This window comes from Mesoplodon densirostris, chromosome 3, assembly GCF_025265405.1.
Source record: "Mesoplodon densirostris isolate mMesDen1 chromosome 3, mMesDen1 primary haplotype, whole genome shotgun sequence".
NCBI classification, from domain to species: Eukaryota; Metazoa; Chordata; class Mammalia; order Artiodactyla; family Ziphiidae; genus Mesoplodon; species Mesoplodon densirostris.
In genome coordinates, this window is record NC_082663.1 from 128902084 (window position 1) to 128918895 (window position 16812).

General features: G+C 43.9%; 1 protein-coding gene across 2 annotated transcripts in view; it reads right to left on the reverse strand.

The window, feature by feature from the left end:
* PDE6A (phosphodiesterase 6A) overlaps window positions 1-16812 on the reverse strand; it is a 66797-nt gene that overhangs the window by 18026 nt on the left and 31959 nt on the right. For both annotated transcript variants that reach the window (XM_060092052.1, XM_060092051.1), the window contains 10 exons: window positions 16503-16569; window positions 11967-12014; window positions 9259-9408; window positions 8538-8681; window positions 5863-5928; window positions 5501-5647; window positions 4510-4617; window positions 2409-2518; window positions 774-861; window positions 489-589 (listed from right to left, as the gene is read on the reverse strand). In XM_060092052.1, the coding sequence (XP_059948035.1) occupies window positions 489-589; window positions 774-861; window positions 2409-2518; window positions 4510-4617; window positions 5501-5647; window positions 5863-5928; window positions 8538-8681; window positions 9259-9408; window positions 11967-12014; window positions 16503-16569 (1029 nt within the window). The remainder of the gene's footprint in view (window positions 1-488; window positions 590-773; window positions 862-2408; window positions 2519-4509; window positions 4618-5500; window positions 5648-5862; window positions 5929-8537; window positions 8682-9258; window positions 9409-11966; window positions 12015-16502; window positions 16570-16812) is intronic.

Sequence of the window (16812 nt, forward strand, 5' to 3'; positions counted from 1 at the left end):
GGAGCACATCTTAGAATAAGGCAACCCCTGGCCTTCTAATGTTGGCTGTTTCAGACAGAGGCTAATTAAAACAACGTAATTTTAAAAAAAGGTGAAAAGAACCAACGCCTGGGAGTGAAGACCTAAGTTCTAACTCAGACTCTACCATGGATTTGTTATCTGATCTTAGCTAATCTTCCCCTGGATCTCAGTTTCCCCATCTGTACAATGGGGATAAAAATATCTAACTCAAAGAGTTGTAGTGAGAGTCGATGTGTCCATAGCAAAAGTATGGTGCCTGGCGCAGAGCATATACTAAATCAATTAGAACTGTGGCGTTCATTATCATTATAATCATTGCTATTCTTTTTTTTGGCCACGCTGGGTGGCTTGCGGGATCTTAGTTCCCCGACCAGGGATGGAACCCGGGCCCATGGCAGTCTTAACAACTGGATTGCCAGGGAATTCCCTAATCATTGTTACTCTTAAAATGAAGAAGAAACACCAACTTGAAATACAAGGCGAGGTCTGTAGCAATGATCGCGATGTCCATCATGTGGATTGCATGCTCATGCTGCCTGCGATTGAGGTTTTGAAAGATATTCAAGCTCTAAAGAGAAAACCATAGGAGAGATATAAGAAGTGATGCTGGCAGTAAAGTTGCTCAACTACTGATGGCCGCCCCAGGTGATGGGAGAGGCAGCCCAGGCCAATGCCTGGCCACACTCAGGCTTCTTGTGAGATGGGGGCTCCTTCTCAGGCCCCAAAGCCAGTGCTGAGGGCCCTCATCCTACCTCATCTCTCAGCAATGTTTTGCCAAACTCCAAATGGTGTCTTTCCAGGATGGAGGACCCATGGAGCTTGGCCAGTGGGTTCTGGGATCTGAATGGGAGAGAAGGAGAGAGACACAGAGAGAATGAGGATCAGTATGAAATGGCTGAGGTGAAGGCTAAAAACATCATCCATTCCTGTCACCTCCTAATTCTGCAGGCAGAGAGGTTGAAGTTCAGGAATAAGAAGGAATTTGCCACACAGTAGGACAGTGGGAAATAGGACTAGATATAGGGTGTCCTGACCCTCAGGCTTTAGTTTTCTCCACATTTGACTCTGGGCCTCTTTGAGGTCGTGCACTCCCTAGAAGTGTGGACCCTTATCCCCAGAAAAAGACACAAACACAGTGCCACATGCAATTTTAGAAACTTATTGGCCCAGTGCCAATCCATGGACATTGGCACTGGGCCGTACTTTGAACATCACAAAGCCCCAGATCCTCCATACCTGATCCTTAGGAGAAGCCACTGAATTCCCACAAGCAATATATTTATTCATGTCTTTATTCAATAAATATTTGTTGAGCCCTTTTTATGCGCCAAGCACTGAGATCAGTACTTAGCTTCCCACGAGGTAAAATGTAAACACAATCTCTAACCTTGGAGCAGCAGGCAAGAACTGAGAAGACTCAGAGAAGCATGTTCTAGGACTTGTTAATGACTTACAGGCTGTGGGCCCTGGGAAGAGCCTGTTTCCTCATTTATAATATGGGTATCACACTCGTCCCTGCTCTGCCCAGCCCACAAGGTGGTCATGAGGGTCCCCCAGAACATGGTTCAAGGACTCTGCTTCAGAGACTATCTAGAATATAAGCTCTGTGAGGACAGGGACTGTGTCTGGTTTGCTCACCCTGGTACCTCCTTTACCTAGCCTAGGGCCTACCACCATGGTGTTAGGAGCATTGTAAACCCAAGGTGAATAAATGAACCGTTCTTTTGCTAACATCTTGGCTTGAATTAATTCAACAGGTAGGAAGGGAAGGAGAAGAGTGAAGAAGTTTAATATATTAGTTTCCTGTTGTTGCTCTGACACATTACCACAAACTGAATGGCTTAAAACAATAAAATTTTATTATCTTACAGCTCTGGAGTTCAAAGTCTAAAATGGGTCTGCAGAGCTGCTTCCCTTCTGGAGGCTGTAGTGGAAAATCTGTTTCCTTGCCTTTTCTACCTTCTAGAGGCCCCCTACATTCCTTGGCTTGTGGCCCATCCTCCATCTTCCAAGCCAACAGTGTAGCATCTTCTGTCCTCTCTGACATCCCCACCACCTCCCTCTTATAAGGACCCTTCTGACTATGTGGGGCCCACTTGGGATAACCCAAGATAATCCCTATATTTCAACATCCTTAACTTAGTCACATGCATGAAGTGTTTTTTTTTTTTAATGTAAGGCAACATATTCCCAGGCTCCAGGCATTGGGAGGGTCATTATTCTGTCTATCACAGGAGTTTACCCAGATCCAAAGGGCAGGAGGAAGTGGGAAGCTGTGGACTGCGGACTTCTCCTTGGCAAGCGAGTCTATCTGAGACCCATTCAGATCTAGGTAATCAATCCTGGAGGCAGGAGGTAGAGAGGAGGGCCAGTAAGCACTGACTCACTTCATTTGGTAGAGATTGTTGGTGCCTCTGTGGTCAATGTCATGGCAGAAGGCGGCGGTGACCATGGCCAGGGCCTCCAGGTCTGTGAAGTATTGCTTCAGCTTTCCAGTCTGGAAGAGCAGTCAGAGATAGCACTCACTCCTTTCTTGTGGGGGTCAGAAGCAGGGCTGAGAGCTCAGGTGTGAGGGGGAGGGCCTGGAGCTTGGAAACATAGGTCTGATCTTGGCTCGACCCCTGGCGCCACAGGGTGACCAGATGTTTGCCGGGACTCAGGGGTTTTCTGGGATGTGGGACTTTCTGTGCTAGAACTGGGACAGTCCCAGGTAAATGGGGCTGGTGCGTCACCTTACTCCTGAGTGACCTTAGCTGGTTGCATCTCCCTCTGGGCCTCAGTATCTCATTGTGCACGCTCAAGGTGGAGGGCATCAGACTGGATGATTGTTGAGAAACTGACAGCCCTCGAGTTTTAGGATTTAGAGTGTTTTTGAACATGACCAGACTGGTAAAGTGAACCTTCCAAACCTGGTCTACCGATTCAAGCTCAGCCCAGAAGAATTTTTCCCTGAGCATCTTGCAAGTACTTAACTCCTTGTGCAGGGTGTTGGAGTCAAGGGTGGAAAGAGCCCTGGGAAGGTGATGCTAACTCTGTGACTCTAAGAAATAAATCAAGTCTAAGGGGTGTGTTTTTCACCCTCAATGACAGCCTAGCCAAAATTCCTGCCTCCTGGCCCTAGAGCTTACTCTGCCCTGACCATTCCGGCCACAAGGGAAAGGAATGAGGATGAGGAGGCTGGGCAAGGGCAGAGATGTGTGTCATAACCTGGATGGGAAAACACTTTTAAATGAAATATAGAAACTGCAAACCCTCTGAGACAAAAAGACTGACACATACACATAGGTATGTCCATCCAAGGACACAGTAGCACTGTGTGTAACAGTGAAAGATCGAAAACAACCCCCATGTCCAACAATAGGGGAGCTGGGTAAAGAAATTATGGTCTACTTAAACAATGCAGAATACTCTGAAGCCATAAAATTAGATCATGGATAAGCCTTAAAAACATTCAGTGGAATAAGTCAGACACAAAAGGACAAATACTGTATGATTCTACTTATGTGAGATACCTATAATCAAATTCGTAGAGACTGAAAAAGTAGAATGGTGGTTGCCAGGGGCTGGGGACAGGGGAAATGGGGAGCTGAATTAATACTGTTGTTTAGGGCTTCCCTGGTGGCGCAGTGGTTAAGAATCCGCCTGCCAATACAGGGGACATGGGTTCGAGCCCTGGTCTGGGAAGATCCCACATGCCGCGGAGCAACTAAGCCCGTGCGCCACAACTACTGAGCCCGCGAGCCACAACTACTGAAGCCTGAGTCCCTAGAGCCTGTGCTCCACAACAAGAGAAGCCACCACAACAAAGAGTAGCCCCTGCTCGCTGCAAGTAGAGAAAGCCTGTGCACAGCAACGAAGACCCAAAAATAAAATAAATTAATTAAAAAAAAATTATTGTTTAATGGGGACAGGGTGTCTATTTGGGAAGTTGGGAAATTTTGAGAGATGGAGAGTGGTGATGGTTGCACAATATTGTGAACATACTTAATGCCACTGAATTGTGCACCTAAAAATGGTTAAAATGGTAAATTTTAGGTTATGTATATTTTACCACAATAAAAATATATTTAAAGAATGTGATCAATATATTTATATATTTTCAAATGAAAAAAGCATGTTACAGAATAATAATATTTAATTGGTTATGAACAAAATCAACTTTGTGTATGTGTGTGTGAACAAATATGTCTCAATGCTTCTTAGAAGAAAATCTTGAAGGAGTTGTGTCATGGTTTTCTCCAAATACTGGCTTGGGGGTGGGAGAAGAATGTAGCTTTCTTTTACTTTTTATTTTATATACTTCTCTCTTCTTGGAATTCATTTATGCTGAGCATGTACTCTTTTCGCATTTTTTTTAAAAAAGCAGTAAGTAGAAGAATGATGCCACTGCTGCTAGGGGAGCTGCACAAGGTCGTCCCAGTGTGGCAGGAGCTCGCAGCCACCCGCGGTCCCACCCACCACGCTGCCCAGATGCCGCCACCGCCGTACCACCAGCAAGGAGAACATGGTCTGCCCCACGTTGAAGCCGTGCCGCCAGTTGTGGTAGGTGATCCTGCGGTAGCCCTTACTCAGGGAATATATGAACCGCACCAGGGCCTGCGAACACATGCACATCAGTGAGGGAGCAGCATTGCGCCAAGGCTGGGTGGCGGGGGGGATGCTGCCTGCTGAACCCCAGATGCTCCAGCGCCCACCCTGGACCACGTGTGGGAACTAGCAATAGATGCAATAGGCTGTGAGAGCACTTTGCAGACTGCTAGGTACTATGACAATGGACGTGGTTATGAAACAAGGCCCTGGGAGGAGCTTAAAGGATCTCTACGGGAGAAAAATCAAAGGGGTCTTTAAATCACTGGTTCTCAGACTTGAGTGCACGTCTGAATCGCTCCGGGCTGTGGGGAGGCCTTGTGAAAACAGTTTCTGATTCCTTACAGCTAGGAGTGTGTGGGGGGGGGGGGCGGGGGATGGTGGGGCGCACGTGCCCATGCGCCCGTGTTGATCCGTTTTCAGGTGATGCTGATGTGCTTTGGGGCAATACATTTAGAACCGCTGCTTTAATCAAAGAAGTCTGGGAAATTCTGCACGCGATATACCCCCCACCTCCACCTTTTGATCCATCCCCGTCCCCCTAGATGCACAGCACACCTAAGTAATCCTGCAGGGGAAAAAGTCCTGTTTAAATGGATTTAACCCACTTTTCCCACTCTGTTTGACTGTAGGACCGTTTTTGGCATCCCATTTATCCATAGTCTTCAGAACTCAATGCCTCAATACCCACCTTGAGAAACACCACAGTTCAGAGGAACCATGTGTCTCTTTTCTGATAAATGACGCATCTGTGTGATGTGACTAATGCTTTAAATCCTAAAAGCTGAGGGTACACTCTTTTTAAGGCAGTTTACAGATTTTTTTTTTTAAGGCAAGCAAAAAAGAAACAGGGAAAAGAAAAAGGGAAATCAAACATTTGTTTCGACCTCACCTCCTGAGGAATGTGAAATTTATCCACCACCCTGAGCTCATAGTACATCTGTATTCCACATTTCACCAGCTCCAGTTCCGTCAGGGGCAGGTCGCTGAAGTGGAATTTATTAATTTCATACTTCTCTGCATCTGGCAGCTGTTCTTGCTGTGTGAAACATGGAGTCAAGTGACTGGGACACACGAAGAGTTCCTGGGTCCCTCTCCTATCCGCCCCACCCAAGCCCTGTCCCTATCCCGAGTCCGCTGGAAGGATCAGAGCAGAGTGGCAAGGGTCATGCTTGGCAGAGACACTCCCCGCCCATGCTTGGGGCACACCCTGCGCTTGTAACAGATCAGGGCCAGTGCTGCTGCCCAGCTCACCAGAATCTCAGCCAGTTCTTCTTCCTCGCATTCCCACGGCTCCTTCCCATACACTTCTCTGGTTTTCTGCCGGGGCCCAAAATAGCAGAGAAAAGAATTAGTTTACTACATCTAAGGTCTAAATATATCTCTACTTTTCCATTTCCTTTTTTCTTCTTCCACTAAAGTTCTTGCAACAGAGCTACCAACTCAGAGAGGCTGTCATTCAACATTTATTGACAAGTAAATTCAAGGTCATGTGCTTTGGAGCCATGGAGCCGTTCGTGCATACTCGAGCTCTGCCAGTTACTGGCTTGGATCTCCCATTTCCTCATCTGTAAAATGGGGATAATAAAAGTACTTAACTGGCAAGTTAAAATTAGATTATGCGAAGTCTTTTTTTTTTTTTTTTACATCTTTATTGGAGTATAATTGCTTTACAATGGTGTGTTAGTTTCTGCTTTATAACAAAGTGAATCAGTTATACATCTACATATGTTCCCATATCTCTTCCCTCTTGCGTCTCCCTCCCTCCCACCCTCCCTATCCCACCCCTCTAGGTGGTCACAAAGCACCGAGCTGATCTCCCTGTGCTATGCGGCTGCTTCCCATTAGCTATCTATTTTACGTTTGGTAGTGTATATATGTCCATGCCACTCTCTCGCTTTGTCACAGCTTACCCTTCCCCCTCCCCATATCTTCAAGTCCATTGTCTAGTAGGTCTGTGTCTTTATGCCTGTTTTACCCCTAGGTTCTTCATGACATTTTTTTTCTTAAATTCCATATATATGTGTTAGCATACGGTATTTGTCTTTCTCTTTCTGACTTACTTCACTCTGTATGACAGACTCTAGGTCCAGCCACCTCATTACAAATAGCTCAATTTCGTTTCTTTTTATGGCTGAGTAATATTCCATTGTATATATGTGCCACGAAAACACTCCCATTTACCATTGCAACAAAAAGAATAAAATATCTAGGAATAAACCTACCTAAGGAGACAAAAGACCTGTATGCAGAAAACTATAAGACACTGATGAAAGAAATTAAAGATGATACAAATAGATGGAGAGATATACCATGTTCTTGAATTGGAAGAATCAACATTGTGAAAATTACTTTTTTTTTTTTTAAACGTGGGTTCTTAGCTCCCAGACCAGGGATCGAACTGATGCCCCTTACAATGGAAGTGCAGAGTCCTAACCACTGGACCACCAGGGAATTCCCTTATGCAAAGTCATTTCCAAAAACATATATGCAACTAAATTAAATAACGCATGTAAATCACCGAGAGCAGTGCTTAGCACATAGTGCTAAAATTAAGTAATGCTGTTGTTGATATTGTTATTATTGCTGACTGGGGGTCTGGAGTCCTTGCTCATGGTCCTGGCTCTTCCTCTCACTTACTGTGTGACTTGAGACAAGTTCCTTCCCTCTCTGGGCCTATTTCCCCATGTGCTACAGGAGGGGGGAAGCTGGACCCAATAACTGGTTTCAGATTTCTTGATCTAGAGTATAGTCTATTAACTTTTAACTGGTTCACTGAAGCTATGCCTCCATAGGGTCTACATATCCATCATTTGGCTTAAAATTATGGACTGAGACAAGCAAATCATGGGTCAGTTCATCCATACTGGATGTTTTCTCCTTTGGATTTATCAGTTATTGGGATCAAAATGATCAAATTTGTTGTATCTTCCCAGCTTAAGAAATGCCCTCTGAAAACATTGGTTTATGTTGTTTCAACTTGTGCAGTGTATAAACCAAAGTCTTGGGAACTCAGCTGGGCATCATATCCAATGCCCTTTGGTTAATTCTGTTTACTTCTAAAATCTTAATCTTTTTGAGACCAAAATCCCAGGGATGGTGGATCACTGATTCTCACATATCTTTGAAAGTCTGTCATCCAATTTCCCACCCAGGTGGGATTTTCCTCTATAGCTTCCCTGATATATGATCACCCAGCCTATGCTTAGATACCTCTCATGATGGGGTGCTCACTACCTCCCCAAGGCAGCCCTTTCAGCATAGTGATAATTTGCTCATTATCCTGAATGCTAAATGAGACCTATTTAACAAGCTGGGTGATTTGGGGACAAATTACTTCCCCCTTCTGGGGCTCAATTTCTTCATCTCTACAATGGGGGTAAAAATTCTTACCCTGGGACTTCCCTGGCGGTCCAGTGGTTAAGACTCCGAGCTTCCAATGCAGGGGGTATGGGTTCGATCCCTGGTCAGGGAACTACAATCCCACATGTCATGTGGTACGGCCAAAAAAAAAAAAATCCTTTCTCTGCCCACCTTACTGGGCTATTGTAAGCATCATAAGTGTGAAATTACCTTATATACTGTACAGTGATGAAACTATGTGAGGGCTTCCTACAAACATCTAACCCCCTCTGAACTATTTCTTTGCTCAGAAAGATTGAGTCTTCTAAGTGAGCTGACCTCATGGAGGGAGGCTCTGAGCAACTGACCATGTCCATTGGTCTCTCAGATAGAGCTTTCTCTCAGAGTAGGGACTGTGGTTGGTGACTCCATCTCTAGTACCATGTTAGCCCTGAGCACAGAGAAAAATGGAGTTTCTAGAGCTGTTAAGCCAAGGTCTGGTTCTAAGACTGAGATAACCCTGCAAGGGACAGCTGTCCCCAGAGAAGCCATTTCTAGAGTAGAAACAGGAAAAAAACACTACTCACCAAGATTTTCTGGATTTCTTCATTGTCACACTTCACATGATATTTCACCATGTCTTGGAAAATATCCTTCCTGTTTTCAAGTTTGTTCATTGACTCATAAGTGTCAGGATTTAAGACAGACCAGCCCAGGAATTGAGTCAAAGACTGAAAGGAAAGAGGAAGAATCAGAGGCAGAACATCCAGGTTTGATCCTGCCTCTGTAACTTAGGGCAAGACTCTCTAAACCTCCATTTTCTCAGCTACAAAATGGGTTTGATTCGCTGTGTGCTGCCCTCCTCAAAGAGGTGTTGTTAGGATAAGATGAAATAATGGATGGGAATGCACTTTGAATAAAGCTCTAACACACATGAAGCACCATCCTGATGTCTAATAATTTCACAAAAAGGGAAAGTGTTGTGCGTATGTGGGGACATGGGATATAAGTGAACTCTCTGTACTTTCTGTTCACTGTGAACCTAAAGCTTCTCTAAAAGGTAAAGTTTATTAATATTTATTAATCTTTTAAAAAAGGGAATATAGATTTCTCTGACAACTGCTGCAGTACAGAAGAGAGAGCAAAGAGAATAAATGTTGAGTCAGGAAAGTGTCTACGAGGTGAGCTCCCATCCCTCCTGAGCTGGGGCAGCGGCACGCAAGGGCCCCACCACGCGGCTCTGGAAGCCAAGTTCGTTGGTGAGCCGACTCTGAATACCACGTCTAGAGGCCTCCTCAAAAACCGTACCTCCATGAGGGTCTCATCCATTTCATCAAAGGGTTTCCCATCTTTGCGATTGTAAAACGTGGCCACCCCGACAATTTCTTCCTTCTTGTTCACAATTGGCATAGAAAGGACATTTTTAATCATCCATCCTGACTCATCCAGAGGCTCTTTCTGCAAGAGAAGAGCCAGAGTAAGTTTGCTTCAGGTACCAGGCTGCAGAGGCATCTGTAATGGACTTCATGCTGCATTAGGACCCTGATTGGCTGAGGGGGTGGCAAGAGGTTAGACCTTGTTGGGTTTTGCATGATTTTAGTCGCCAAACGCCATGAGCAGGTTGCCCATCTGGTGGGAGCGCCATAAGCCAGATAGCTATACTGTTTTCATCCCCAAAATGTCAGGGCCATCATGTGCCAGGCAGCGAGTTGTGTATTTGGGATCTAATGATGCAAACAAACAGTCCAGGGAGGTAGTGTTTCCCTTTCAGATACAGGAGCTAACTGCAGGGGACTGGCTTAAAAGGGGCCATGTGGGTGATGCTTGTAACTTTGAACTAATCAACTGGATATAGCTTGTACCTTTTGCCTCCCGACCTGCCTTTCTGTGTTCCTTTTGGCATGTCGTTTTATCTCCGTGAGCCTCAATTTTCTCATTTATAGATGGGGCTGGTAGTAAGAGTATGTACCTCATGGAACAAATGAGAAAATAGAGGTGAAATATCTTGATCAATCATAAGGTACCATTTGTGAGTCATTTCCCATCTCTCTGAGCCTCACTTTCATCATTTATAAAATGGGGATAACTAGACAATTTCTAGCCTTTTTTCCACTGATTCACTGAAGATTTATCAAGTATTTTACAATGTACAAGAACCTGAGCTAGAAGATGGGAGAACCAAGAAAAATAACGCAGAGGTGTTGTCCTCAGGTTGCTCACATCTGGAAGGTAAACAGGCAATCACACTGCATGTGGGAAGTTCTGCAAGGTACTGTGGGAGCCAGAGGAGGGAAGGAAGTCAAGGAAGGCTTCCTGGAGTTGGAGAGTCTTCTAGCTCGAAAGTTCCAAAATTTTAAAGGTGGTGAGATGATAATTATTATTATTTAAGTAGCTCTTGAACTCAGCACCTGGTAGGAGAGTGACTTCAGAGGGATGTGGAATACAGTCCAAAGAGCATAGGGCTGTCAGTCAGAAAACTTGAGTTCAAGTTCCCAGCTCTCTCCCTAACCTTTTCTATCATGGCCTCTCTGAAGGCCATGATAAAGAAGCAGATTTTATTGGAAGTGAATAAAAGTGAAATGGGAAAGTATTAAACATTTTTTTTTTAGTATTAAACATTTTTAAGGAGCGAAGTTACTTGATGCATCTTATGTTTTTTCTTTTAAAAATCACTCAGGCTACTTTGTGGAGGATGAGTTGGAGACAGAAGACTGGAATCTAAAAACAAGATTAGATTTTATTTATTAAAGTGGGTAAACTACAGTTAATCAGATGACTTGGGTAAAGATCAAGTTCTGTTGTGGTTATAATCAGGTTAGCAACTCTCAGCAACAATTTGCCTTGTCACACTGATGTGGTCAACATCACAACACAAGACATACGGTTTTAACCTTGGAAGGATATTCTCTCTAAGGTCTTTCATAATGTCATTTAAGGAGTTAAAAAAACCCACTAATTTTGCTATGAGTCATTTTTATTTCCTTCTTAATTATTTCCTTACTGCTCATGATTTGGTTTTCATAAACCTAGCATGCTAAACTCAAGAAATATTGACAGGGCATCCAGAGCTGCACATGTTAAGAAAGATGAGCTCTGATCTTTGACCAAAGGAAGTCTATATTTTGCCAAGAGGAATTAACCTAAAAGACAAGGAAGGATCATGAAAGATGATGTAAGGGAAATAGAGTAAGAAAGCCAAACTCCTTGGCATGGCCTTCCAAGCCCTGTGTGACCTGGCCTGTGTCTACCTCTCTAGAGTTTCGTCCTGCCACTCTCCCCTCAGTCTCATTGGTCTACTCTGGTTCCTTCCAACAAGCCCTCTCTTTCCTGCAATCCTCTCTCCTTTCTTTACTGCCCAAACATAATTTCTCAGGGACATGTTCCTTGACTCTCCCCAGATGAAGTCAAGCCCCCCTGGGAGAGTCCCTCCTCTGTCTCTCTGCTCTTGTCCTGACCAGCACTCCACATGCCTCTTTCCCCATATGATCATGAGCTTCCTGAAGACAAAGACCATGCCTGTCTGGTCTACTTCTGTAGCTGGTGTAGCATCGTGCCCATGCCTGGCCCAGGGCGTGCCCTCCGCAAACATTTTTTAAAAATACAAACAAACAAAATCAAATGGAATACTAAACAACATTCCATGATAATCCTAAGGAGACAGAAATGATATTCAGCCAGGGGAAGCAGAATAAAACTTCATAGAAGTTTCATAGCATTTGGGGTTATCATTGAAGGGCAGAGGGGATTTGGACAAGAGATGGTAGTAAGGGAGAGAACAGCATAAGCAAAGGTCCTGAGGCCAGAAAGCAAAGGGTGTAAACCTTAAAACCAAATGGGACCTTGGATTTACCAAATTAACTCTCTCCCCACTTCCATGGGCACATGACTTTTTTGCACTCAAATTTTGACTTTGTTGAGACTGCTTCCCAATAAAGTAGATGGATTCTAATGTATTTGAATCTTCTTTGGGGGGAAAAATATCATATGACTGAGAGAGTAAATAAAAAATAACTTACCTGGAATGCAAAAAAGTCCTCTGCAGGTGCATTCATGATGTTGCAAATCTGAAAGCCATAAAGAGGAATAATGGAGTTATGATCAGACTTGATAGAGTACCCATTGAGGGCAATGGGCATGCTATTTTCAGAAATATCACGTCCTTATCCAAGGCATTCACATTCTTTTCATCAGGCAGACATGCTTAAGATGGTTTCGAATTATTAACTGAGGCTACCGAACAGGAAAACTGCCTTATAAACATGGCTTCTTACCATTTGCTTCACTTCAGAGTCATTTCCAAGCTTTGAGAAAGTTAAGGCTACAAGTTGTTGTTATTAATAGCTGTATAGTGTCTCATTTTCTTCTTTTTAATGTTAGCTTTTTTCATATCTCATTCATCTTTTATGTCTTTTTTTGTTATACATACCCATATACCTATTCTTCTTCAGATTCTTTTTCCATATAGGTTATTACAGAGTATTGAGTAGAGTTCCCTGTGCTATACAGTAGGTTCTTGTTGATTATCTATCTTATATATTGTAGTGTGTCTATATTAATCCCAACCCCCTAATTTATCCCTACCCCCCACACCTTTCCCCTTTGGTAACCATAGGTTTGTTTTCTAAGTCTGTGAGTCTGTTTCTGTTTTGTATATAAGTTCATTTGTATCTTTTTTTTTTTTGATGATGGCTATTCTGACCAGTGTGAGGTGATACCTCATTGTAGTTTTGATTTACATTTCTTTAATAATTAGTGATATTGAGCATCTTTTCATGTGCTTTTTGGCAATCTGTATGTCTTCTTTGGAGAAATGTCTATTTAGATCTTCTGCCTATTTATTTGATTGGGTTGTCTTTTTTTTTTTTTATATAGAGCTGCATGAGCTGTTTGTAAAATTTGGAGATTAATCCCTTGTTGGTTGCTTCGCTTGCAAATATTTTCTCCCATTCTGTATGTTGTCTTCTCGTTTTGTTTATGGTTATCTTAGCTGCGCAAAAGCTTTTAAGTTTAATGAGGTCCCATTTGTTTATTTTTGTTTTTATTTTCATTTCTCTAGGGGGTGGATCCAAAAAGATATTGCTGTGATTTATGTCAGAGACTGTTCTGCCTATGTTTTCCTCTAGGAGTTTTGTAGTGTCTGATCTTACATTTAGGTCTTTAATCCATTTTGAGTTTATTTCTGTATATGGTATTAGAGAATGTTCTAATTTCATTCTTCTAGATGTAGCTTTCCAGTTTTCCCAGCACCACTTATTGAAGAGACTTTTTCTCCATTGTATATTCTTGCCTCCTTTGTTGTAGATTAATTGATCATACAACAATGATGTATGATGATGTATGTGTGGGCATATTTCTGGGCTTTCTCTCCTGTTCTTTGTGCCAGTACCATACTGTTTTGATGACTGTAGTTTTATAGTAAGGTGTCCCATTTTATTGCCCCCTTTTGTTGAGTATTTGGTTATGTCCAGTTTTTTTAAATTAATGTAAATAATGCTACTCTAAACATCTTTGAATCAATTATATTTGTTTTGTCAGGAAGGAGTTTTTCCTTGTGCTGTAAACTTCACAGCAGATGAAGAAGTAAAAGGTGCTGTAGCTCTGGTTGTATTTATATTGCAAGATTCCTCTCCTGAAAATGGGACCAGTTTACCCTATCATGCAGATAACACTTATCTGATCCCTCCAGAGTCCTGCCTATGGGGCCACTGTATACAGCTGTGTAGCATGTGCACTGCACAAAGGCATCTGGCTGAGGGGGTGACTGGGAGTTGAAATCCAGCCTGTTCTTGACTTTCAGAACAATGGCCCTAGCCTTTCTCTTTTCATCCATCAAGAAGGGACACCTTTTTCTAGTTCTCAAAAAGGTACCATGTGAGCTTGCTTTGACCCTGCCTATCCCAGTAGATCAGACCATTCTGTTGTCTGAGAGGATGAGCTGTCCCTGCTCCTGTTCAAGACTGCCCACCCACTGTACCACGCCTCTGGCCTCTCCTTGGGCCAATTCCATCAGTTGCTATTGTTCTCTCCTGATCTCTAACCTCTCTGAGGGCTCTTTAGCCTCAGTCCATGGGCATGCTTGATTCTCTCCCAACCTTGAAAACAAAATCCTCCCTTGACCCAATGTGGTCTTTGTAGTGACCATCAGGTTTTCTCCTCCTTCTCTTGCATTTTCTACCTTCTCATTACCCATCCACACCTCAGCAGACCACCCGCTGGTTTCTGCCTCCACCTTGCCACCAAGCCTGCTCTCATCAGGGCCATCAATGACCTCCTAACTGCCAAGCCCAATGGGAGTTTTTGGTTCTTATCTCACTGGATCACTTTTGCTGCATTTGTTATTCTCTCTCTTTGTTGAAACTTTCTACTTCTTTGGTTTCCATGACACTACCCTCTCCTGGGCCTCCAGACACCTCTCAACCCTTCTTCTGATTCTCCTTCACACACTCTTCTTCCTCCACCCAATCTTTGAATGCTGGCATCCTCCAGTATTCTACCCGAGTCTCCCTCACTCTCCCTGGTGACTTCATCCACACTCATGGTTTCAAGTACCATCTGCTCCTAGGAGCAAAGTGGTCAAGAACCAGATATACTATCATATTGTCTGTAGTGTAGTCAGTACAGATCTCTACCTTTTGTTGACACAAATCTCTACCTCCATCCGTCCTCTCACTCCACAGCATCAGAGTCATCTCTTTAGCTACTTGCTGGACACTTACTTCTGAAAAAAAGTCTCTGTTGTACCTTGTCTGAAACTGATCTCAGCATCTTACATGCAAACCTGGTGGCAGCATTATCTGTCCAGTCTAGAAGCCTGAAATTGGCTTTGGTCCTTCTCTCCCTCCCTCTCTGCTCACAACCAATCACAAAGCCCTTTCAGTGTTAGATCTGAGCCCTGATCTCCCTCTCTCCACCTCATCTCTGTCTGAGTCATGAGTATTAAATGAGCAAATGTATTCACTGCCTGGCTCATCATAAGCACTCCATGGCTGTCAGCAATGAAGACAGTTAGTGTTCTTTACTGCCTTTGCCTTTGTTGAGGTGTTCTTCATCTCTTGTTTGTAAGGACACACTTTTCGCTCTGCTTCCAGTCTTAGTCCCTTCAGATCTATTTTCTAGGGAGCGTTCAGAGTTTTCTTTCTAAAATGAAAATGCATTGTGCCAACGTCTTACTTAAAAACCCATCGCCTGTAGATTAAAGTTCCACCCTCTTGACCTGGTGTCCAAGGCTACTGTGATCTGGCCCCTCCCTCCCTCTCAAGCCTCATCTCTTGCCATCTTCCTGTCTCAAATCTAATACTCCAGCAACACGGAACTGCACACTCTGTGTCGCTTCAAACCTCCAAGCCCTAGTTGTTTGTCCATGTTGTTTCCTCCACCTGCAGTCCCCTTTCCTGCCCCACCTGCCTAACCCCTATTTATTTATTTATTAAAAAAATTTTTTTAATTTATTATTTTTGGCTGTGTTGGGTCTTCATTGCTGCGCATGGGCATGCCCCAGCTTCAGTGAGCGGAAGCTACTCTGTTGCAGTACGCGGGCTTCTCACTGCAGTGTCTTCTCTTGTTTCGGAGCACGGGCTCTAGGCGCGTGGGCTTCAGCAGCTGTGGAGTGCACACGGGCTTAGTTGCTCCACGGCATGTGGGATCTTCCCAGACCAGGGATCGAACCCGTGTCCCTTGCATTGGCAGGCAGATTCTTAACCACTGCGCCACCAGGGAAGCCCCTAACCCCTATTTATTTTAAAACTCAGACCAAAACACTCTGGCAAGTAAAGCTGGTTTAGATGCTTCCTACTTTGTATTCCTAGAATATACCATGTACATCTCTATCTGGCCTTATCACATTATAGTCTAAGTATCTGTTCATAAAGATATCTCCCATTTGATGATGAGCTTCAGAACAGAAACTATTTGATTCATCTATCATTGTATCCCCAGAGCCAACCACAGCACCTGGCACATAGAAAATGCCCAATAAATAAACACCCTGATACATGAACAGCACTGTGTAGTGTGTGTGCCTGGGGAAGCATACAGAGATAAGCAGGCTCAAATATTGGGGTGATGTGCAGCTATGACCCTTCTCTCTAAGGTAGGGGATACTTTCACTCTACCCTGCAACCCAAGCGGGTAGGGCATGGGGGGAGATAGAGCATTTGAGCTCTGCTGTGTGGCTGGAAATGTGGCAGGGACGGTGGTGGGGTGTTGGGAGTGGCAACTAAGTCTCTGGGATGAGAGGCTGGGACTTGTTCTATGGTGAGCCTGGTGGACCAGCTACTTGTGACTTTATCCCTGACATTTGCATAAGTATCTTTAGTTGTCACTGAGACTATGCACCTTTCCATCTGAGGATTCTTTCTCTGTGTATTTCATATTTCTTCAAATGTCAATTCTCTGCGCATCCCCTTGGACCACCGTCAAGTAAATTGAGAAACGGGAGAACCAGGCTTTTAGAGATGTACACTTCCCATCGTTTTTCCCACTCTCTTGATCTGAAATCCCTTCACCTTTCCACCTGACTCAAAACTCTCCCCCTTCAAAGTTGTATTACTTACCAGGCCATTTTGGGCAACATAAGTGGGAAGACCGCTCACTAAAGCCCAATGGTCTGGAGGTGGATTCCTGTAAAGGCCAAAGACAGTGGTAACTTCTTTTTTTAAAAATAGATTTATTTATTCATTCATTCATTCATTCATTCATTTATTGGCTGCATTGGGTCTTTGTCACTGTGCACGGGCTTTCTCCAGTTGTGGCGAGCGGGGGCCACTCCCCGCTGCGGTGTGAGGGCCTCTCGGTGTGATGGCTTCTCCTGCTGCAGAGCACAGGCTCTAGGCATGCAGGCTTCAGTAGTTGTGGCATGTGGGC